This window comes from Leptidea sinapis, chromosome 13 (genome assembly GCF_905404315.1).
Source record: "Leptidea sinapis chromosome 13, ilLepSina1.1, whole genome shotgun sequence".
Taxonomy (NCBI): Eukaryota; Metazoa; Arthropoda; class Insecta; order Lepidoptera; family Pieridae; genus Leptidea; species Leptidea sinapis.
The window spans coordinates 10829363-10855679 of record NC_066277.1 but is presented as its reverse complement, the minus strand read 5'-3'; the positions used below and the strand labels follow the sequence as shown (position 1 = coordinate 10855679).

The 26317-nt window shown below is 37.0% G+C and overlaps 1 protein-coding gene across 1 annotated transcript in view; it reads left to right on the top strand.

Moving 5' to 3' along the window:
- Window positions 1–2348: 2348 nt before the first annotated feature.
- The window catches only part of LOC126967494 (uncharacterized), a 48238-nt gene continuing 24269 nt past the window's right edge, over window positions 2349–26317 (top strand). The window contains exons 1-3 of the mRNA XM_050811982.1: window positions 2349–2579; window positions 24958–25035; window positions 25510–25766. Of these exons, the coding sequence (XP_050667939.1) occupies window positions 25586–25766 (181 nt within the window). The 5' untranslated portion in view covers window positions 2349–2579; window positions 24958–25035; window positions 25510–25585. The remainder of the gene's footprint in view (window positions 2580–24957; window positions 25036–25509; window positions 25767–26317) is intronic.

Here is a 26317-nt window from a genome sequence, read left to right as displayed (position 1 = left end):
CCGGACTCTGATCGGACGTAGTGTGAAGGCGCTCTTACACTTGAAGTATATCACTTTTTCGTACAGCTTATTCGGAAGGTAGATTTCCTTAGAGATTAACGAGAATGAAACTCTAAGGTTGCTCTTTTAAAAACAGATTAGGTATTACAAGATCTTATTTTAATTCAATATACAAATCATTTCGATTAAAATATATGCAAAGTGATGCAACATAAATACTCAAACGTCAAATACTAAATGCCTTACACGAGTACCTAAGCAAAAAAATGTAAATTAATAAGTAAAAGCATAAGAGTTACTGAGTACAGTAGATACATAGTAGTGATAACTACCCTAATCACACACACTCTAGCAGGTCTAGACACTCACACCAATATAAAATGGACACGCTGACGTCCTGCAGTCAGCCAGATGATTGAATACAAGTGGACCAGCAAAACTGGCGTGGAGCATAGAGCAACATATTTCAGTTGGATAATTAAAGGAGAATAAAATAATAATAATAATACATAATACTTGTAGCCTGCTTCATTCTTAGGTGATGGTCTACAGTTGAACTTTTCAGGCTTCAACAATGAACTCATTATATTCATTAAAAGTCAAATAAACTCTATTCAAATAGGCTTATAATAAGTAATAAATCGTCATTATAAATATTTCTTTTAAATTACTGAATCTACCATATGTTCGGAAAAGGTAGAGCTCGTGAGAGGAACATACAAGAAACTCAACGGCCACTCATTACAATCAATAAATTCCAATTTTTAGTTCAGTTCTTAATAAAAGCGTGTTTTTAATTTTTTTAACTACTTATTATTAATAAATATTAAATATTTCATAAAAAGTAATAAAGAACTTATTTTATAAATATAAATCATCCTAATATTTTATTATATATCATACTATTTTAGAGATTAAGTTTATTGTTTGTGTGAGGATGCTTTGTAAACATAATGGTCGTGATAACTATCACAATTAGTGAACGCAGCCAATAAATGCAATGATTTATTTACTATAACAGGTTGACCTGGCACCACAAGCAGCATCCGTTAACGAGTTGGCCCATGGACCAGCCATCGTTAGCCCACAAATATGTGCGAAGGGAAACGACACGGCACACAACGCCATCGCAAGCAATGCCATTTTAGTGAGCATTACGAACCGTGTCTTTTTATGGAAAAGGAGGACAAACGAGCGTATGGGTCACCTGGTGTTAAGTGATTACCACCACCCACATCTCTTGCAACACCAGAGGAATCACAGGAGCATTCCTGACCTTTAAGACTGGGGACGGAGCCAACGGCCTTTAGGAATCGAGCGGAGCTAGGATACCTCTCTCGCACAAGAATGTCAGTTTTAATTCGGAATTAAAAGCATTTTTAATTTATTACAAACATAATACAATTTTCTTTATAAAACTAACAAAACTATGTCATGTTATATAGTTTTGGTGTACAAAATAATACATTTTTATACAATTTTTATCTAGATTGAATGATTAGCATGGGTTACACTGTAAAAGTTAGGGGTATTTTGGTGATTTTTTTTTTCACACTGTCTACAAGAATAGAAATTTAATGAAAAAATTAACTTTCTTGTCATATTATGTAGCATTATAATTTTTTTTTTTGTAAAATATAAGTTTTACAAAATAAACCATCAAGAAATGGTCTCAATTATGCGCTATTTTGGCTATCCCAAGAGGATAGCAGCCTTAAGGTATGTGTACGCGCTTTTTTTGAAGGTACCCATGTCGTATCATCCCGAAAACACCGCAAACACCCGGAAGCTCATTCCACAGCTTTGTAGGACGTGGAAGAAAGCTCCTTGAAAACCGCACTGTGGAGTACCGCCACACATCCAGATGGTGGGGATGATATCCTAACTTGTGGCGTGTGGAGAAGGTGGAATTCTGCGGCAGTGTCTTTCTCTCTTTTATTTTCTCGGCGCCAATGATGCAATGCTCAAATACGATACGACACGACGAAATCAAATACTTGATCTAGTCGTAACAACAAGCACCTGAAAACAGTGAAATAAAATTTTGTGAAACTTTACTTTTTACCATTTTATTACTATAACAGTTAACATATTTATTATGTTTCCGTTGAGAATCAGGTTGACAAAGTCGTGACTTAAATTTTTATCAGTAACTCATATTTTCGACCTTCAACATGTTTCGTTGCGATGAAAGATTACAATATTTTGGTCGCACGACAAACTGAGCTGGAAATGTACAAAAAAGTCAACGTCGAGCCGTTTTCCTTGCAAATGTTGCAAATGTGGCCTCTTATTGAATTATTATTCGCAGGACAACCTTAACAGCTTCGTAATACACTCGCCAATAATTGCGTTCATTCAGTCGACCTCGACGGGCTGTCGAGAATGGTTGTGGTTATAACTTACTGAACTCTCAAACTGCGCCGCGCAAATACTTCCTTCCAGTCCTTACTAAGTATTGTGTTTTTTTAATGTAAATAGTGCAGTGGTCACCGCCGCGGCCGGCTGTCTCTGTGTATTGAATCTGTGTTCTGTGGATATTGTTCATTGTATAAATGGCTGCAACTTACTTTTAAATGGTAAGTTATAATCTTTCGTCATTGTGATTTATGATACATAAATTATAAATATTGTGCAATGTTATTAAGATTACTCAATCGAAGGTTGCTATACATGATTACTAGATCGCTCCAACAAGTTGCAGGCAGGTCGTACTTGTGCACGTTGAGATAATCAGATCTGCGGCAGATCAGCATGACGCGGACGGTTGCTACTCGCTGGTAAAGGTCGCCCTTTTAGTAGAGCCTCAGACTTATGGTAGAGGATGTTTGTCAACAACAGCGTTTCAGTGAATGTTCTTTGTATATTTGTATTTTTTATAAGAAATATATACTGACACTAAAATATGTCTTTACTTACGTAAAGAACTTAATGTAGTATGTGCTGATATTGATATTTTCCTTAGATATATATATTTGTTTGTAAAATTAAAATATGTTTAACTTAAATCTTATTATTCTGTTGTCTCCACTTTTATTTTCTTACTTTAATTGATGTCAAAGTCAAAGTTTTAATTTGCATAAACATTATTTATTGATGAATGCTGTGTAGAATTTTAATTGGATTTGGATTGGTATTTGTTATTAGATGATAGTTTTATCCTGTTATATGTTAAAGTACCTAATTGTAAATAAATAAATATAACGGACAACCAACAAGCTGTATACAAAACAAACTGTGTGGGGCTCAACATTGACATTCAAAATTATTTTTGGATGTCTCTATCAAAAAATATGGTTTTCATAAATGTCAAGGTAAAGTGGAAATCTCTAGTTTTATGATTATCTGTCGGAATGGGGGACCTACTTGATTGTCATTTAAAAGTATTAGTAAACATATCACAGTGCTACAGCCGTAAGCTAAAATGATGAATGGCATTTAGAAATACTCTGCCTGGATGAACTGGTTGTTATAACATTAAAACCTAACTATTTAAAGTTCTTCTAAAGTTATTATTATGTACAAAAACATAAACACTGAATGACAGAGGAGGACAGTAAGTGAGAGCCGCCTGATTGATAGCTGAGGACCAGCCATCGCTGCCAATGACATTCACCCCCAACAACCTTCGTTATAAATCCGAAACCAACTCCCACATACTCCGCGATGACTAATTAACTCGCGGTTCACCTCGCATCACCAAAATCGGTGTATTTTGTGATAAAAGAGCGATGACGTAAGCACCTGTGTCACGGCCCCCGCGCGCCCCCGCTCGCCCCCGCACGACCCTGCCGCCGCCTTATGTGTCAAATGCTGTTTTTGCGACTTTTATGAGATACAGCAGCTTACGTAGGCGTCACACTCGTTGTTTGTTTTGTTGACGATAGTATATTACATTTCATCATCAACCGGAAGACGTCCACTGCTGAACAAAGGCCTCTCCCAAAGATTTCCACGACGATAAGTTCTGTGCTGCCCTCATCCAACGTATTACGACGATCAGATCGTCGGTCCATCTTGTGCTGGGCTTACCAACACTGCGTCTTACGGTACGTGGTCGCCATTCGAGGACTTTACTGCCCCAACGGCCATCTGTGAGTCGAACAATCATTTGGACTATGTCGGAAAATTTGGTTCTCCTACGGATCAAATTGTTAGTAGAGGTATTAAGTGAGCATTGCATAATATGTAGATGAACATTCTTTTTGTTTTTTGAATGAGTTATCGTGATAGACTCGCTTAAATATCACTGCTCGAGGCGGCGAAATATGGTCGAGGGAGGCGATGGCTGGCATGCGTTATGGCAGGATGATCATCTAACCAGACATTTCGGACCTTTCCTTTTCTCGAAACATCCCCAATTTGATCGAGGAATGTTCTACGAAGTCTCCCGCGACCGACTTGCCCACACACACTCTTAAAATGAGGTGTTTATATAAGATGATATCTGGCTCAATATGTATTGTGATGCAATGTAGAGTCGTGGCAGGTTCCGTGTTATATTATAGAGAGGGCCGTCACCCGTGACATCCAGTAGGTAGTCGATACAGTGGCTTGTAGCTCATTCCAAGGCCGCCCGATAAAACAATACACCTTACAATACAGATTATCATTAACTAACTTATTTATACTACTTGGTAAAACTGAACTCAACGTTGTTTACAATTGAATATTAAATATTATTATACTTAACAAAACTAGCAGAGTGCGCGTTGATGTCGTTTGTAGGACTGCTAACATTTTTAGACCGAAAAAATATTTTTGGGGGTATATTGAAAAATATATTTTTACATCATTTCTATTATATTTTTTACTGCTTTGATCTTTTATTGATAGGTTTTTATTTTTAAGAAACCCTTCATAACTATCATTGCAATCTATTTTTAAGTTATAATAGTGTTTCATTAACTCTGCTTTCATACTGGCTCTATTGCGCTCATCTTTCCACTTTGTTGATCATTGAAAATATCATAAAATATAGTAGTTCACCTACTATATTATATTTTTATAATATAATAGTAGGTAGATAACTTAAATAGTAGGACACTATATTATATAGTAGGGTTAGCAACCCTAGTCGTGTGGTGCTGCTGTGTTGAACTTTAGATATAGATTCATACAGGAACTGTCCAGTATTTTCCTAGTAAGGAACCTATTTTGTTTTTATGTTTGTTTATATTACATAAAGTCAAAAACTACTAAATCTAATATAAAACCTTTACAAAATAATTTGTAAAATTGGGTATATATTATTTTAAGGCTTTCTTTTATTTTGATAACGGAACTGATTCGAGAGCGGGTCGTTAGTTTATTTAATACCTATCACATTTAAAATGTCCAATGCGAGCAGCGAACTGTCGGACATTCAACCGGAGCTCCCGGCAACCAACAGAGTCCGCGACCGGCCCAATCATAACATTAGTATACTTCTAGGGCAGATTTATTATTTTATGGTTTCTTAATACAAAAACGTAGAGGCAGAAGTAATGGCCCCGCTGGGGGCACCGCTACCTCTCCTCCTATCTATCCCAGCTCACATCGCTATGGCAGCGTGTTCCCCTATTTTTTTTAATGAAAATATGGGACAAGACGAGCAAGGCGTTCAGCTGGTGGTAATTGATACGCCCTGCCTATTACAATGCAGTGTCGCTCAGGATTTGTGAAAAGCCCAAAAATCCTGAGCGGCACTGCAACTGCGCTCGTCACCTTAAGACATAAGATGTTGTCTCATTTGACCAGTTATTTCACTAGCTACGGCGCCCTTTAGACCGAAACAGTAATGTTTAATGTAAGAAAATCAATAAGTAATTGTAAAATACAAATATTTGAAGTAGTAACTGAGTAGCAATTACCATCAGCTGAACGTTCTGCTCGTCTCGTCCCTTTTTAAAAATTTAAAAAATAATGACACATGAATTAATCACAGATAACAACCAGATATTAACCAGGATCACTTCAATATGGGTTCCACAATCAGATCTGAGTTTTATTTTGCAACCAAGCGGCTGTATAAACCAAGATCACAAACACAAGAGACCCAGTGGTCGCACGCTGGCCGTGTGTCACACGTGACCTTGGCCGATGTGTCGCAGTGGACGCGACACGGATCTGTTGTTCGTTGAGTCTTCACTGATTGCCGCGACGAATGCTCGTATAGAACAACGCAAACTGGTGCCTTATGGCCTTGCATTATGTTACACGATCTATTTTGAGCTACTTTAATTTTGGTTGGTTTTCAAGAATCCCTAATGATACTCGAAAAAAACTTACATTTTTTTATGAAAGCGGAGAACAAACGAACGTATCTGGTGTTAAATGATCACCGCCACTCACATTACATTAGGGAAGTGTTCTCGAAGAGATACGACAGATGAAAATTTAGTGGTAAACGCGTAAATATGACGTGGTAAACGCGACTTCTGGGTTGGACCAGGTTCATTGTACCCCATTCTGCGATCATCTTAAGAGAGGACTCGATAGAAGACACAAGTTTCGTTCGGTAGTGACACTAGTCGATGATTTATCACCCGCAGTAGTGTCATCTGCATTGCAATGCATGTAGAAGGTGTACAACATGTTTTGAGACAAACGCCATATATTGTGTCATACACGATCAAAGGCCTTCGCTATATCCAGGCTAACTGCCAGGCCTTCTCCCTCGCTTTCAATAGCTGCCGCCCATCTATGTGTTAGGTATACCAGAAGATTGCCCGCTGACCGACCATAGCGAGAGATTTACTGTACGGTGGTTGACCACTTGTTGTCAACTGGTGACCCTCTTGTGACGTATAACAAGAACTAGTAGTTATGATTTTACCCTTACCTTACCGTCCAAAACCCTAAATTTCCACCACGGACTGACGCTGTTTAAAAAATCCACTATTTGATGATCCGGAAGCTTGTAATTCTATCACAAGATGTTCAACAAGCATTGTTCTGAAATATATTTAAAACACCTTTTTTGGATTCTTCTCGCCCCTTAGTATTTGCTGCTTACTCAACAGTACCAGTGGGTGTTTACCAGTGGGAGGCTCCTTTGCACAGGATGCCGGCTAGATTATGGGCACCACAACGGCGCCTTTTTCTGCCGTGAAGCATTACTTTGTCTCGGGTGCAGTTGCTAGTGAAATGATTGGGCAAATGAGACTTACCATCTTATGTTTCAAGATTTTCAGAATTTTTGGGGTTTTTCAAGAATCCTGAGCGGCACTGCATTGTAATGGGCAGGGCGTATCAATTACCATCAGCTGAACGTCCTGGTCGTCTCGTCACTTATTTTAAAAAAAATATTCGTTAAATAGGTGGTATGGATGCCATTTGCAGCAATATATGTTGCCCCCATCTATGACAACCACTGTTTGGTAATTCAAACTTTGCTGCGACAATAGAATGGTGAGCAGCGTATCCGCCGCTGTCAGTTCAAAGTCAAAGTAAAATAAACTAACTTTATTCAAATCGGCTTTAACTAAGCACTTCTGAATAGTCACTGTACATATTTCGTTATTGGTATTAGTTGTCACAATGGTGAAATGTAATTTTGTACCGTGATATTAGCAAATGTTATGCTAGTGTGTGTGCGGTTACGGGTGATACTAGTTACACAAACTTTCTCCCTTAAATAATCATATATGGCCACAAATACTTATATAGTATCGTTTTTACACTTTTTCACAACGCACGACGGCATTTTTAAAATATTTTATTGAGACGCAAACTGATCTGTCACAGACGATGACAATTCTCATAATGGCCGCCTATCGGCCTGTAGTAGTGTAAGTGTGTGCGTGGAGCTATGTATTTACACGTTGATCGGCTTTTTTTGGTGCTACACTGTTATGTAAGGTGACACGGAGTCCTTATTCTTTTACTAGTCCGTGCGTAAACCTAATACTTTGTTGCGTGCACGTCTCATCGCACCATCACGTTTGGCTGCCGAGCACGCCTGAGTATGTTTTTGGAGATAAATCATTTTTCCATTATCCGAATAAAAAAATTAATTGATTCGAAAAAAGTGACATGGTTGTTGACACAGACAGCGGTAATGTATTTTTTCGATCGGTCGGCACCCGGCGCCCAGCAATGATCGACAGCTTCGAAGTTATAATAAATTGTTACTTACTCACGCCTCATCTGTTACTGGGAATATACGATTATATCCTGGTAGCTATGATGCCAATTAAACATGGTCTAAAAATGCTCGACAAGCAGCAATAAATTATTTCGTACATAATTTGTAGCTCCTAAAGTGAAAAAAAATCGATATGTGATTGTTTTCATAGACACTTGAGTGTTTTGAAAATTTCACTTTATAAATATAAAGTTTTTAATTAAATAATTAATTTTGCGATAGTTCTGTGAACTAGTATTACTTATATTTTTATTTATTTCATAGATATGCAATCCATACTGTATGACTGACACATTCGGTTAAGATTCTAGCGGCCTTACAAATAAACTTGGTATAAAGTTATAACTAAGCATAAACAAAGAATATGCAAAATGTCTATTTGTAAACGTTTTGCATTTTCTTGGTTTATGATTACTTATAACTTGATGCCAATTTTTTTGTAAGGCCGTAGATGTCTATTTTTCATAGAATAAAACTACCAATTATGAATATTTTAGAAAAACTAAATAAACTAATGAGCTCTTATTCCAATAAAATATGTATTAAATAATGTTTTCAATAAAAAAATATGATTTTTTATAGCTTAATTATTTATTATTATTAAAAATACTTAATTACAACTTAAACATTACAGGCTATTATTTGCAGCTGGTCAATATAAATAAATACTTAGTCATTTCGATTTTGATTCAGGAAATATTTTATTAAGTAACTAATTAATCCCTACTTTGTTATGTAATGTTTTATTGCAACTTTTACACGTCAGTAGTATAAGATATTTTATAACTTTATTGTAAACGTTCTCGTGCCTTATACTTGTGTGTGTGTGTGTGTACTTATAGAGCAAGGTGAGATGACGTCAGCACAGTCAGATGCGCGGGCGCAAGACGCGTCCATGGCTCTCGCCTCACTCACTCATATGCACAAATCTATGGCTTAACTTTATTTCCTTTTCAATGTTATTTATTTACTTGTTATTGCGGTGTCTGTATCATTTTATGTAACTGTATCTTCTTGTATATTGTGTTGTGTTGGTATAAATAAGAAGAACACACAATATGAAAAAGAGAATATTATGTACCTACTTATTGTTGACAAAATAGTTCGTGTGTCCTTGTCTGTATATTTAACAATTTTTCATAAAAACAATTTATACGATTCGATGTACTTATGTCATACAGAGTTTCTAGAATGTTTGACTGTTTATGTGTGCATGCTAATCTCAGAAATGGTTAAACTGATTAAAGTTAGGTTTTGACTAATGTATTCTGGTAAGCTTTCTTTTATATAATACTAGCTGACCCGACAGACGTTGTTCTGTATGTAATAAACAAAAAACTGTTTGATAGGAACTTGCCAATAATATTTCGAAACATCAGAATTATATTGTAAAAAATGCTCCCTGTTACAATGAAATTGTTTCAAAGCGGAACTGTCGGACCGTGCGTCAATAAATTCTCTCATAGAAAATATGTCCGTACAAAAAAAATATTGAAAGTAAAAATAATTATGGGTCCCAAATCGAAATAAAAACTATCCTATCTCTCAAGTTGGACTAAACTGCACTCCATGGAGTAATCCCCGTTAAAATCCGTGCATTAGTTTAAGAGTCCATCGCGGACAAACAACGTGTCACGTGATTTATATATTTGTTTAGGACCTAGGTTATAAAAAGCGCGAATGGATCTCTTCTGCAGCACAAAGATAGTAATAATATCGGCACTGTCCCATAACAATATACCATAGGACATAATACTATGAATATAACTAAAGTAAACTAGTCCCGCCGTATCTATGTCAGTTACCTGTCTATTTTTTTTGACCGAATATGCTGCAGAACTGGCGAATAGGCTTACCTATTCGCCAATCCTTTAATATTTGATTGATTGATTGCTGCAGTTTGTGACGTGTTCAGTGACGGATTAAGACTACTAGATGCCCTAAGCAATCCATGCCTGTGGCACAGTAGACATATGTATCTATTGTGCCTGTGGGTATCCGTATGTCAACTAGAAAAGGTCTTTAAACCTTTACCGCTTAAAAACATTAGTTTTTTGTAAAATAAGATGATGAGATGTAACGTACTTTAAAAGCTGGAGTAGGTGCAACAACAATAAAAACCAAGTCATAATAATTTATTTATTGAAATGCGCCTTGCCGCTTTTCCGAACATTGAATTTACGCAAGATAGTATTAACGTCCAACGTTTTTAAGTTATAGGACTAAAAATGAGCGAGTTTTCAAATTACATCTAGAAACTTTTTTGGTGTGGTTTTTGGTGACGTGAGAGTGAGACGTGATGCCCTGAGGAGGGATTTTTTGTGCTTCTTCTGGTGCCCCCTCAGGCAAATTAAGGGCATCACCCTAGGCAATTGCTTAATTTGATTAAGGGTTAATCCATCACTGGACGTGTTTAGTTGTGAACGAGACAAAGAACTGTTAGTGGCCGCATCACTCCACGGGTCACGGCCGGCTTGCTGAACCCAACTGTTAACTATGTATATATTGTGTCCTACTTGTCTGTGTTTGGCTTGTATCGTGCTCATCACTCACTAGACTTGCCGTGGATACCCGAGGAACTCATTGGCTCTGAGCCAGCCGGACAAGCTCCCATTGGACGAACAATAGCCGGTGAATTGTGTCCTTAATTATACACAAACGAACTGCTTTATTGTCGCCTCATAACGAGCACAATACACTATATAGGCAGTTACATGTATGGCTACTTCTTCACCTGTTATATCGATACCATTGTAGAAATACAAATAAAAACGTACTGGAACTTGTAGCCGCCGCGTTATTAAATGTCACCCCACAAGTAACTTACAGCCAAATAACAAGTTGCAATCAATCGTATGTAGTACTGTCACTTGTATATACATATATATACAAGTGACAGTCGCGTCATGCTGCAGGGTATCTAAGGCGGATAGATACTGGTTAAATCACATCGATTTTGGTTTAGGAGACAAGAAAGAGGGGAGGAGATTCAGATATATCTGGCAGTTTGAAGAAAATCAACAAGACTGTAATGTATTTTTTTATGAAAATAAGGGACGAGACGAGCAGGACGTTCAGCTGATGGTAATTGATACGCCTTGCCCATAACAATGCAGTTCCGCTCGGGATTCTTGAAAAACCCAAAAATTCTGAGCGGCACTACAATTGCGCTCATCGCCTTGAGACATTAGATATTAGTTCTCATTTGCCCAGTAATTTCAATAGCTTCGGCGCCCTACAGACCGAAACACAGTAATGTTTTCAAATTACTGTATGACTGCTTATAAATGTTGAACAGAAGCTAGACGAAGACGGTGACTGCAGGCCAGAGAGTCGTATTGTCATCACCGTCTCCTCAGTATCACAACGAGCGTGGCGGACAGAGAACAGTGCGCGGTGGGCACACGGCCTGCGACGATATTTCCGATATTATTACCAATCGCTAAGTAAGAGGTGAATGCGTCCGCGGCGACCTTGCCAGCCCCTCCCGCCGCGCGCCCTCGCCCCCGCTACCTGTCGTGTCGCTCTACAAACACAAACCAATAACTACTTATCCGACTCAAGAATTTGTAATTATCAGTATTGTTAAGTATTACTGGGTAGTCGGCACTCGGCAGCCCGGCGAGGTGACATGTCTTGAAGCAGCACGCACGTCGGCATGACTTCATTTATTCATCATTAATTATAATTATAATAACAAACTTTGCTTGGTGACGCCAATATTATTTGCACTATTATACAAATATTACATTATTATTTTTGCATCTGGATGTGTAGCGGTCCTCCACAGTGCGGTTTGCAAGGAGCCACTTACTACAAAGCTATGGAATGAACTTCTTTGTTTGTTCCGGGATGTTTCCGGGACTATAAGACATGGGTACCTTCACAAAAAGCGCGTACAGCTTCCTTAACGCTCCTGTGATTCCTCTGGTGTTGCAAGAGAATGCGGGCGGCGGTGATCATTTAACATCAGGTGACCCGTAAACTCGAATGTCCTCCTTTCTATAAAAAAAGATACTCATTATAAAACAACGTAGTATTGCTTTGAGGTCTCAGGATGACACTTCATTCATATTCGAAGTGAAAAGAAACCGAATGTACGTTTAAACCCCAATTTAACGCCCAGAAGACGTCAAGTTTGCACGTTTGCCATTAAAAAAACCCCATTTGTCGTATTCCACCTTCGCACGACACGCCACAAGTTAAGATATCATCCCCACCACCTAGATTTGTGGCGGTCCTCCACAGTGCGGTTTTCAAGGAGCTTTCTTCCTCGTACTACAAAGCTGTGGAATGAGCTTCCTTATACGGTGTTTCCGGGACGATACGACATGGGTACCTTCAAAAAAAGCGCGTACACCTTCCTTAAAGGCCTGCAACGCTCTTGTGATTCCTCTGGTGTTGCAAGAGAATGTGGGCGGCGGTGATCACTTAACACCAGGTGACCCGTACGCTCGTTTGTCCTCCAATTCAATAAAAAAAAAATCACCGCTCTTCGACAACACTTCCCTTAAAGCCTCGCCTAGTATCGGAATACTGGGTCTCGAAATCTCGAGCGATTGACTATTTCGCGGCTATCTGGAGGGCAAAGCCAAATTGGCTTCGAAGAAGCTGGGCGTAATTAATAGAGTACGGCAATACTTCAAGCCGGCCCACATTTTAGCGCTCTACAAAGCGCAGGTCCGGCCACTCATGGAGTATTGCTGTCATCTCTGGTCTGGCGCACCCCAGTATCAGCTCAATCCATTTGACCGCGTGCAACGCAGAGTAGCTCGAATTGTCGGGGACCCAGTGCTCTGTGAACGGCTGGGTCACTTGGCGTTGCGTAGAGACGTCGCTTCATTGTGTATCTTCTACCGCATTGAGAGGTGATAAAACCGGTGGAATATGCTATATTTCTTGGCATTACTCTTGATTCCAAATTCCAACGGGCCGCCCATATTGAAGGATTGGCTTATAGACTTAGTTCTGCAGCATGATACTATTAAGTATGTACATATTATGTACATAAAACAGACTTACTTTTCAATCAAATAGAGTATCTTACAATGGATGTAATATAGGTACATAACAAATTAGTTTGTAAGGTGCTGCATCCAATATATGAATCGCATTTAAATAATAACAATGATTTCATAATAAGTAATAAATAATAACCTGTATACTTATTTAAATAACCTATAGTATTTTGGATGCATCAACCTCAATGAGGGAAGGGAACGAATCGTCCTACGTCGCCGCCACAAGCATTAACATTTAAGCGAGCATGACGAAGCCTGTCACGAGATCTCGACCAAATAACAAAAATAATGTTCATCTATATATTATTATTAAAAATACATATATTTATTGACTAAATGGAGACATAAAAATACATAATTTGCAGCGCTATCCGCACTAGGCATGCCTGTATCGCGGAAAATAAGTGAACATTCAAATACAATTAAGTTACAACACAACCTGTGTGCCTGTGAAAAACAATGAGTGAGCCTAAAATTAAAGTTTTAATGAGTTCTGAGAGTATTTGATAGAAGTTAAGTACTACTTTCTTAAATTAATATAATATATTGTAAGTATGGGAATTATCTATGTGTATAAACGCTTACATATTTATTTATGACTAGCTCACGGGGCATACGTTGTTTTGCCAAATAAATTATTTTTAGAGTTAAACCGTTTCTTGGACAATGAACAACTAATAACGTAACCTAAATTACTCCTTGTTATATCAGCTACCTGCCAATAAAAGAGCCCGTCAAAATCTGTCCAGCCATATCAGAGATTAGCCGGAACAAACAGACAGACAAACAGACAAAAATTTAAAAAAATATTATTTTGGTGTATGTGTATATATATCCATATATATTATATATATTCATATACATGTAGTAATAAATGGTTATTTCAATATTACAAACAGACTCTCAAATTTTATTTATGTATATAAATCAAATCAAAATCAGTTTATTCACGTAGGTCACGGAAATGACACTTATGAATGTCAAAAAAAAATTCTTATTGAATCTACCGCTACTTCGTAAAGGGTTGAGCTAATGAGAAAAAGTAGCAAGAAACTCATTGCCACTCTTTTACATCAAAATTTTTATTTAAGTACATCGATTTACAAATCATTTCAAATTACAATATAATATGTATAATGTAAAATGATGCAACAGACTTATAGATTTTAGTAGTGATCTGGCAGAGTTTGTGTAATTGTGTTTGTGTGAGTGTGTGTGTGTGTTTTGAAAAATCTTATTGAGTTATTTTAATGAAGGCTTCGGTATAGTCGTAGTCTAGGGAATGCAGTATATCCTTGGTTTTCTTCTTTAAATTAATATTTAGACAAATTAGTAATAGTTTGTAGCTTATTTACTTGACTAAACGAATAAGAAAAGGCAAATGCGGGAAAACGTTAAGCAGAACGAGTTTTTCGAGGCATTAGGAGGTTATGGCTTTTTGAATATTAACTGACGGTCTAGTATTATTTCGATATCTTGTATCGGAATCGGGATATGATCGAGAACTTGCAGGTTTTGCCTTGAGGCCGACGCCTCTTCATCTCCTCTGCAATTGCGGTCCAATAATGCATAAGCGTAACATCATCCTTGGCGACTATACCCTGCACCCAGATGCTGTTTGTAAATGCGGCAGGGCTTGACGACGAGCTATAAGTATGAGTGGCGAACACAATAGTTCAATTCTCCAATCAGGAACTGCCAAATAGCCACCTGCAAATAATAATAATAATTATTTCGGGATAAATAATTAGTTTGAGATGGTTTAAAGTAAAAGGTTATGGCTTTTTGAATATTAACTGACGGAAAGAACTTTACCCTATTTTTATGGCGAATTAGTTGGGAAACGGAAGCGTTTACGAAACATTACCATTAAAACAGATCTTTGTGCCCGATCTGCTTAAATTAGAGTCGTTTTTGTTAGCATTACCACAAGAGGCGATGCAATAGAGGAGTAATGATGGTTGGGATTTGTGGAAGCATAAAAAAATAAGCATTTAAATGTATCGTAAAAAATAAATTAACATCTAAGGCCTATTATAATGTGAAAGATTATTTGAATGATAAAGATAGTTGGAATTAATGTTCTAAATTTTGTTTATGAATATTATTATTCTCATTTCAATGCTATTGTAACTTTTGTACTTCATCCTGATTTGCACTAAATAACTTATAAAGTTTTACAGTGAATAAAGATTTTTTTGACTTTGACTTTGACATACATAGTTGGTTTTGGAAATGTTTAAGGGACAGTAAGATAATGCACTAAAATAGTAAATACCTACCTCTACTTACAATTTGACCATTTTTGCTTTGCTTAAAGTTTTTAAGGCTATGCTAATGCTTTTTAAGGCCCTTGTATATATACTGTGTTTTTTTTTATTAAAATTTAATATACGTTCACAAAAATCGTCACCTGTTTGCTCTTAATTGTGATTTTCATTATTATAACACTAGAAATAAGGGATAGCTTGTAACTAATTCTAGTAGGCTCCATAAGAAACATAATAGCTTTAAGTGTAAATATATAATACACTATTATGATAAAGTCCCAGCCACTGTTCAGGCATTATCTATAAATAAATTTAAATGTTTAATTAAAAAATGGCGCTGTCGTAAATCCTACTACTCCAGCTGAATATCTAAGAGATCCGACAGCCTGGGGCTCGATTATGATTATTTTATAGCAATAGCAATGACAGGACAATATTGTATATTTGATTAAAAAGAACACAAAAAAAATGCTGGGAGAGTTTCTTGCGCCCCTTCTTCTCTCTCCGAGCGCCATTTGTTTACGAAGCGTTAGTAGTGTCTAGTATATTAAAAATGGCATCAAAAATAATTCTAAAGGAATCAATTTTGAAAAAATAAATGCCTTTAATGCCACTATAAATAACTGAACTTATCACAGTAAATATTTACAACTGTTTTTATATTGTTCAATCCGGACCCTCACGACCGAAATCAACGTTATTCCAGCATTATTCTGGATCCTTCAGAATCCTGATTTCATTGGCTAATAATGTTTATGAAACAAAGACCGGTTGTGCCTGTGGTTTCGTGTTGTCCTTCCAATACTTCCGGGCTAACACTCGCAACTGCGGCCAGGGCTCGTCAACACAACTCTCACTGAAGGAATTATTAAAACTTTGGTTTTGAGAGGGACTACAATTATTATAAACAACAGCACACATCCAGACAGTAAGTGGATATGTAGGAATATACACTATAAGTCGATTTTTAAATATTTTGTCTCCGTGAGAAAGCGATAAGTGCCCCCCAAAGAATACGAAGAGCAGCCCGAGGGAAAACGCTCAGGGAGAGAATCTTTGACATTGGGTAGGGACCGGAACTGTGTAATGTTAATTTAGATTTAGTTTGCAAAATATTATTTTTATAGCGAGGTGTGTTGTGCCGGGGAACGTCTATGATTTTAGTGTATAGATTTGGGTGTTTTCTTACAAACTTACATATTTCGAGTATATATGTGCACTGTAATGTTAGAATATTTAGTTTTTGAAAATGAGGTTTGCAGCTTTCTCTTTCTTTTTCTTCTGTAAAAATAAAGAGCTCATTTACATCTACACTGTTGCCCCACAGTGTGACGCCGTAGTTAAGCCACGCTTGTGCGCAGGCTGTCACTACCGTTTTTAAACTTGTAGATATATATAAATCCTAAACACAAAAAACTAATGAACGTATTTTAATGGAGATTACTTCATGGAGTGCAGTTTAGTATGGTAATTTTATTTCGATTTGGGAGCCATAATTATTTTTATTTCAAATATTTGTATTGTATGGACGTTTTTTCTATGAGATAATTTACTAACGCACAGTTTGACATCTGTTCTGCTGTGAAACAGTTAAAAGTTATAATAACTTACCAGAACACTTAAAAGCCGAAACCAATATTAAAAAAATCATAAGCTCTTAGAAAAAGATACTTTTGGATAAAAGTTACTCTTCTATAATTGATAATTATTTAGTAATAATATTTTGTTTAGTGAGTAAGTCGCATGTAACACAATTTAATTAAATAAATAAATATATATTAAGATAATAGACAGTGTGCCAAGGGTGAGGAACACCTCACAAACCGCATTTTAATAGAGCTGCTTTATAAAAGGTTGCCCTTATTGTTGTTTTATTTCTTTGTAAAAGACCGGCAAGCAAAACATAGGAATTGTAAATGCGAGGAGAGGGGGGGGGGGGCTGCTACCTACCATCAATATAATATCGACACACTCTTACACAAATTATCTTGCCCCAAACTAGGCATAGCCTGTACTATCGGACGATAACGTACCGGAAGACGCAGTGCTGGTAAGCCCCCCACAAGATGTACCAACGATCTGGTCAAGATTGCCGGAATACGTTGGATGAGGGCAGCGCAGGACCGATCGTTGTGGAAATCTTTGGGAGAGGCTTTTGTCCAGCAGTGGACGTCTTCTGGCTGATGATGATGATGATATCCTATTCGATGGCAAGGAGTCCTTCGTGAGTGACTCCGACTCGTACTTGATCCGTTATTAAAAGGTGTAAGTTGGAAGGATTGATTATAACTCTACTTCGAAGTATTAGTATTGAGTAGGTTAAAATACTTCAGTTAATCAGTGTCGTAACTTGCCAGTAATACGTTACTTAGTACTATTGAGACCATAAGAAACGTAATCTAATTGGAGCTATCGACAAATAAGTACATATTTTATATTGAGTGTTGACGAAAATGGATCCAACTGAATGTGGCCATTCGCCGCTGCCACTCTGTTACGACATATAAATACCGACTAGTAGAGCGCGTATGTGTGTTGAAAAAACATTTACCATTAAAGAAGTTTTATTGGATTATATTTATGTTATCGTGTGTTCAATTTACGACTTAACCTCGTACATTCTAATGACCCTCTAAATCAATTCTCATTTCTGGAGATCTATCGTTTTAGAAATCGTATTTTAAATTCGTTTTTAATAGCAAACTACTAATAATGTCTCACAGTATGTCGGGTTCAATCCATAATCATGTACGGCAATGTATGTGAATGTTTATCTCGTCTATTCACATTTTGTATAAACTATCTATCTTCCAAATCAAGACGATGTGCCAACTGCTCTTGAGAAAAATTAAATTGAATTAATCATTTACGCGTCGCGCTTTGGCTTTGGCACAGAGCTACAAAAATATCTCAGACATTATTATACGATAGTCTGCAAGAAAGACCTGATATGTGATGACTACCGACCATGCCCCCTGGCCACACCAGAGGAATACAAAATATCATTCCCACCCGGAACACAGCAGCGGCGGCGGTTTTCTGTGTTTGATAGTCTGGCCCGTTCGTGCTGTCAATGTGAGTCGGCAGCGTCACTCTCCCATATTACAACGCCTTCGTGAGTCTAGGACCTACCTTTGATCAAGGGATATGTTAAGATATGGTGTATTGTTCTTGTGGTGGCGCGTATAAATGAACAGGTCTTGCAAATCAATCTGTCAAACGCTGATACTAGTATATCGAGATGACAAAGAATTTCAGCGCATTAACCTTCATTGAACAATAATATAGAACGACCGTTTCGTTCTGATCCTTGACACGCAGCGCCGCCCACCGCTTGATCTCAGTCAACACATTACCAGCAGTATGTGTACTGTGTGGGTATTTGATGCTTGTAGAGTGGATCAATATTGTAATATAACTTTGTGTTAATCGAGGAGAGCTCACTCATGTAATATTGTTAATATTTCCCAATGATTGTCGTGAGAGGATGGCTTGTTGTTTTTTTGTCGCGACAGTTTTCTTGGTGTTGTAATGTCACCTGTTGGTGCGGAGAACGCAGGGTCGACTACTGTTGTTGATACAGACACAGTCTGTTATAACAAACAATGTAATGTTCATCAAATTCAAATTCAAATATTTTATTAAATAGAGGATTCAAAAGCATTTATTGAACGTCTAAAACTACCACCCATTCAAGATAGACTGCCTCAGACCTGAGAAGAACGGGTGCAAGAAACTCAGCGGGCTTTTTTTATATAAAAATATGGATTACAATGTTTTAATAGATAACAATAAACATTGATAACTAAAGAGCCTGAGGGTGTTCGCTACATTCCCAATCTGTGGAATCATTAAGAAAATCGTTTATGCTATAGTAACCTTTCCCACACAATTGCTTTGTAACAATTCTTTTAAATTACGTAGCACATTTGTTTTTTACATTTTCTGGGATCATATTGTGAAAGCATTTACATCGCCCAATAATAAACTTACTAACTCGACTTAACCGAGTAGTAGGTATAACAAGTTTATGTTTGTTCCTCTAATCCATCTGTTTGTTGTAGCTTTATACACGTAAATTATTATCTTTTTTAGGAAACTAGCCCAAACCTACTTTATCATTCATCTTAAACATGAACTCGACTTTGTAGATATTTAATAAATCGTTTTAGCTACAAAACATGTTTATAGTGACTGAGGAATACACATCTTTTAAGCAATTATCAATCAACAAATAGCGAATAACTTAATAACGAATCAACATAATAACAGCTGTTAGAAAGTTATGTTTTAATGACTTCACAAAGAAACACAATTATGCTTAATTTAGCAAAGTGTACAGAGTCGGCGGACGCGGCTGTTTATCATTGAACATTAATAATGTAAATGTCACGACAGTAGAGTGCGTGCGTCACCGTGGACGTACAAGCCACGAGGTGACGAGGCGTGACATGGAGCCACAAGGTTCACGCTCGAGACGGAGCCGATCTCACTGCCCTCGACTGGCGGCTTGATGACACATGATGTCGTCCAATGAAGAACATGTAGGCTAAGCCAGTGGTCGGCTAAGTGTCGGCTCCAGAGCCACATGTGGCTCTTTGGCTCCTTAAGCGCGGCTCTGGCTTAGTGCCTCTAGTAGCTTTGAAATACAATTGCTGGATTCAAAAAACAAGGAGATATGGCGCTCTAATATGACGTCTTTGTGTTGAATTGGAAACACACTACACAAGTGGTCTGCTTTTAATGATAATAAAATAATGAATTAATAATTTAATGACTTGGAGAAGGAAGACATGATAATTTTCAACGCTTGGAATAGTATTACTGACTCTTACTATCAGCTGAAAAAGCTTGCGTTTGCTCTTTTCGGTTCTATGAGAACAATTATTTTTTAGCACGACCATTATCAAGAGTTAACTGAGAAGTCGTCTTATTGATGAGAACTTAGAATCATGCTTAACTAACATTAAATACAACAACATACAAACCGACTTCCTCACACTTTCCAAGGAGATGAGAGCACATTTAGTTTTATTCGGTGTACTATTTATTTAATGAAATAAAAAATTACTAAACAAGCATATTTGGCTCCCAATTTTTTTTTAATTGTTGTAATGTTCATAATTGGCTCTTTGGTTAATAAGTTTACCGACCACTGGGCTAATCGTATGCTGGAAGCAGACAACGCAGGTCCACGCAGCTCAGGGCAGAGCAGATATTTTAACATATGTACTTACTAAGAGCTACGTACGCTGCGGCACAAACACGTACGGCGCAGACGTATGCGTCTGCCCTGCTCTGCGTCTCGTTGTAGCGCCATGCCTGCATGACCTTTACCGATAATTCAAATTTGTACACATGCTTTTTCCAGCGAATTCTTAGATCATTTAGATGAATTTAGATGTAGAGGATTTTCAACAAAGTTTCAATTTTAGTTTTGTTAGCCCTGGAGAAATAATTAAAACTTTTAAATCTCTAGACATGAAAAAAACTGATGATATATGGGGCATTTCTGTCAAAATAATAAGGTCAATAATTTATGTCATAACTTGCAATAGTCTTTAAAAATTGTATTTATCATGGCGTGTTTCCTGACCTTCTGAAACATAGTAAAATTACACCAATATTTAAGTCGGGATGCTCTTCTGACCCGAATAACTATCGTCATGTGTCGGTTTCGCCGACACTTAGTAAAATTTTTGAAAAAATAATTTTAAGCCAAATGCTTACTTACTATAACTCTCATAAGTTACTTCATTTGAAACAATTTGGTTTTACTAGGGGATTCGTTCAACAACGGATGCAGGTGTTGAGCTTATCAATATTTTTGATGCCTGGGAGGAATCGCAGAATGCACTTGGCATTTTCTGTGATTTATCTAAGGCTTTTGATTTTGTTCAACATTCAACGCTGGTCAGGAAGCTATGTCACTGTGGGAACTGCGCTCGATCTTCTGATTTCATATCTAGACAATAGAATTCAGAAGGTCAACGTGAATGGCAGGAGATCTCCTGGGACTCCTCTCAGTATAGGGGTACCACAAGGGTCTATTCTCGGACCGTTCCTCTTCCTTATCTATATAAATGATCTTCCTGATCTTATAGAGAAGAAACATAAAGAAGTAAGACACTTCACTGATTTTCAAAGTGAAAAGAAACCAAGCTATGTATGTTAAGTGAACGATATTCTATCTGACATCGTGTACTGGTTTAGCGCTAATAACCTATTGTTAAATAGCAAGAAAACGAAATATATATTAAATTTACCGTATCAAATGTCAAAAATGTTGATGGAAATGTTTTGTTAAACGGAGAGGTGATAAAACCGGTGGAATCTGCTAAATTTCTTGGCATTACTCTGGATTCCAAATTACAATGGGGCCTCCATATTGAAGGATTGGCGAACAGACTCTAGTTCTGCAGCATACGCGGTTTAAAAGATTAGAGAATTAACTGACATAGATACGGCGCGACTTGTATACTTTAGTTATTTCCATAGTATTATGGCAAAAACGTTTGTGTGGCAAAGGTTACTATAACATAAATCGCTTTCTTGATGATACCACAGCTTGGGAATGGAGCGACCGCCCTCAGGCTATTAAATAATTAGTTTGATTGTACAATGTTACTTTGTTACTTTGAAATGATACTTTAATTGCAAAACATATTTTTGATGAAAAAAAATCCCGCTGAGTTTGTTGCGCCCATTCTTCTCAGGCTTGAGGCATTCATTTTGGAATGGGTGGTAGTTTTTTGACTTTCAATAAGTGATGTCGCATCCTATTTTGAATAAAAATTTGAATTTGAAATTTGAATTTTGTGAGTATTGCTGAATATATTGTAGATGAACATTTTTTTTTTTTGTTGTTTGGTTGAGTTCTTGTGACAGTTTTTATCATGCTCGCTTAAATGTCTCTGTTTGTGGCGCCGACATGGGACGGGTCGTCCCTTCCCTAAAATATGTTTGAGGGAGGCGATGGCTGGCTTTTGCGTCATGCTCGTGAACGGGCGCTGCTTGTGGTGACAGGATGATCCTGTTGCCGGAGGCTGGGCTTCAGATTCTTAAAAGTTATTATAAATATTTTTTATATGTAATCGCTTATAAAATTAAATTATTTATTTACGGTGCGTGTGGATGATGCAGCTACTGTACTCAATAACTTTTGTATTCCTTTACATTTACTTTTTGGACTTACTAGTGTGAGGCATTGACTATTTAACGTTTGAGTATGTATATTGCATCATTTTACACATTATATTGAAATTGAAATGATTTGTAAACGATGAAAATGTAAATTTTGATATAAACGAGTGGCAATGAGTTTCATATTACTTCTTCTAATTAGCTCAACCCTTTACGAAGTAGCAGCAGATTCAATAAGGATTTTTTTTTAAATCCATTTTTTTCATTTCCTTGACCTACATGAATAAAGTTATTTTTATTTGATTTAATCGAATAAGTGCGTTGTGAACCTTGTTTGTATTATACTTATCATCCAGTCTATTCATACACTTGTCTGTGCATACACTTAGCCTTACAATCAGGATCGTTTAACCTGCTCAATGTACAGCCAAAACTACGCCTAAAATACGACCACATTAAAGTCCCCGGTGGAACTAGTATGACTGAGTAACGTAGGAGACGCCTTGTCACCACATGGTGCACAATGCTTATCGTAGATACAAGAATAGGTTGAAACTTAAAACGTGCACTGGAAAGAAACGTTGCGTTAAATAAAATAATAATAAAAATGTAACTTTTAACCAAAAACTAATGTAAAAACAGAGTTAAAATTACACGCGTTTTAATCATTTAAAAAGTATTTTATTTAAATGTGTACACTCGCTTTAATCAAAGAAAATACTAGGATAGGTATTCACTAATAATTCATCGTCCAAATTAAGCCTACAAATCACATTATCCGGATTAAATGTTTCTAGCTAAGGATAATCCTTCAAAATTAAGAGAACACAGCAAGTCCGTCGTCATAAAAATCAATAATATTTTTATTGATGGTCAAGCAAATGATTTGTAAATGAGATTCAACAAACGGATGAAGATGTTGCTAATGGGTGACGAGGTTTTAAATGACCTTCAGAGACGATAATCGATTTGAAATTACAATTATTATTTATTTGATTTTTGACAAATTGATTTAAAATAATTTGAAAAATTGCCTGTCTACAACGTACCTACTTAAACGGTTAGGTATATGGAGTTCATCGGTGTATTGCATGTTTTCTATGTAACAACTACCTACCTACAGATATGGTTAGGTATATGGTGTTGATCTCTGTTAAAAAAGAAAGTGTATAGCTAAAAATACTGTAGAGAATTTATAGTAATATTTTATACCTAAGTATCTATCCCAACTCTCTGATAATACTTTATGCGTAAGTAAGATATCTATCCCTACTCTTTGGTAATAAAAATGCATTATATTCGGAGGGAAATGAATAAGCTTGAGTTGTGTTATCCGGCAACTCTAGTCTTCTACCATGATCTGATACGTATGAATGTCATTTGCAGGAAAAGTTACAAAAAATAACCAAGCATAGGCTTACGGATTGATGCACTATTTCGCAATAATAAATAGTATTGCAATTCCGTTGGATGTTATTCAATAACTATGAATCGTTTGATATAGACCTATTCAGTTATTAAATATTATTTTTTCATAAGTATTATTCTTAAATGTTGTTTTTTAATCGTTATGGAGCCTATTAGTGGGTCTATCGTCAAACTAAACAATACGTAATTATAGATCTGTAGATGAACTTGACTGCTTACTCTTGTCTTGATACGATTAATGTTATTTTGCTTGGGGCCATTATTGTAATGCCCCCCTAGGATATGTCCTATTTTAAATGTCGTTCACACTAGCTAAACTCTAAGAAATAAGCGATTCACTCGATTGTATGAAACGTACAGCCATTGATAGATTGACAGATGACGGCTATAATCATGTATAAAACGGAGATAGCCAAAATCCACTACTTTTTATGCAACTGTTCGCTTTCAAACTTATGTCAAATGACTGCATGTTTCATACTAAACTCACGGACGAGTAAAAAAAGAAGGACTCCGCGCCGTGATATTAGCAAGTTAAGCACCGTTATGCTAGTGTGTGTGTGGTTACGGGGGATACTAGTTACACAATTTTTTCTCCCTTAAATAATCATATATGGCCACAAATAAGTATCGTTTTTACACTTTTTCACAACGCACGACGGCATTTCTAAAACATTTTATTAAGACGCAAACTGATCTGTCACATACGATGACAATTCTCATAATGGCCGCCTGGCGGCCTGTAGTAGTGTAAGTGTGTGCGTGGAGCTATGTATTTACACGTTAATCGGCTACATGTTTTGCTGCTACACTGTTTTGTAAGGTGACACGGAGTCCTTATTTTTTTACTAGTCCGTGACTAAACTAAATTTAAATTTTTTTTCAGGCAGTCCCGCCTCTTATAACTTAGTATTTAGATCCTCTTTGATGTCGCTTGTTTTGTTCAAATAAATCTTGATTGTTACAGACGATGCCAGATTGCTAACGAGGCGGCCGCGGCGTCCCATACAACTCGTGTAGTATTTGTTTCACAATCTGACGGGAGGTGAGTCGAGTCACTCTCATACTATTTTATTGTAAGTAGGGCCTTGGTTTTTCTAAGAATTTTATATTTATCGTTCATGACCCATTGCTATTGAGATACTCTGGACCACTAAAACATTGTAGTGGTACATACGCGAGTTTGTAAATTGTAAATACTTTAATAGGTCAAACTTAACACAAAAATATGTTAATTCTTTGTTTATAAATCAAAGTTAATAGCCTAATAGGTATATATCATAGATTATATTATTGTGGTATTCTTTTTAGGAGAATTTGATGTCTCAAGTGACTAGCGCAATTATTGTAGTGCCACTGAGAGTTTTCGGGTTTTTCAAGAATCTTGAGCGGTACTGCATTGTAATGGGCATGGCGTATCAATTTCCATCAGCTGAACGTCCTGCTCGTCTCGTCCCTTAATGTCATAAAAAATATAACTTTAGTTTTATCCCAGGAATCCCATCTCGTTACTTTACAGATAACCTTATCGATGGTAGTAAAGTCGAGCTAAGTACAAACACCGAGGTACCAAGCCCCAGGTACCTCAGTAATCGATGTCAGATGAAACTAGCAATAAGGCAGATAGCGCCCCTCACGGTGACAAAGTAGCCAATACCGAAGTCGGAACTGAAGTGGGAAATAATATCGAACCAATTCCCGCGCCTGAGGCGAAGGAGCCCAAAGAACCCAAGAGAACAGTTTCATTTAACAGAGACGTACACGTGAAGCGGTTCGGTGAGTCTGTGTGTCTAGCCCGCTGTCCGCCCAACATAACCTGACCTAACCTATTCAACACGCAATGTGCTAATGCTGTTTGTATCTAATTAACTAATTATTTTTTGCAATCGTCAAAACTTTAACAATGATATTAAAACCCACGGACGAGTATTTAAAGAAGGACTCCACGCCGTGATATTAGCAAGTGAAGCACCGTTATGCTAGTGTGTGTGCGATTACGGGGGAAACATTACATAATTCTCCGTTAAATAATCATATATGGCCACAACTACTTATATAGTATCGTTTTTACACTTTTCCACAACGCACGACGGCAATTTCAAAATATTTTATTGAGACGCAAACTGATCTGTCACAGACGATGACAATTCTCATGTCTCATAATGGCCGCCTATCGGCCTGTAGTAGTGTAAGTGTGTGCGTGGGGCTATGTATTTACACGTTAATCAGCTTGTTTTGGTGCTACACTGTTATCTAAGGTGACACGGAGTCCTTATTTTTTACTAGTCCGTGAATTAAACCACAATAACTCAACTGTCCCAATATTT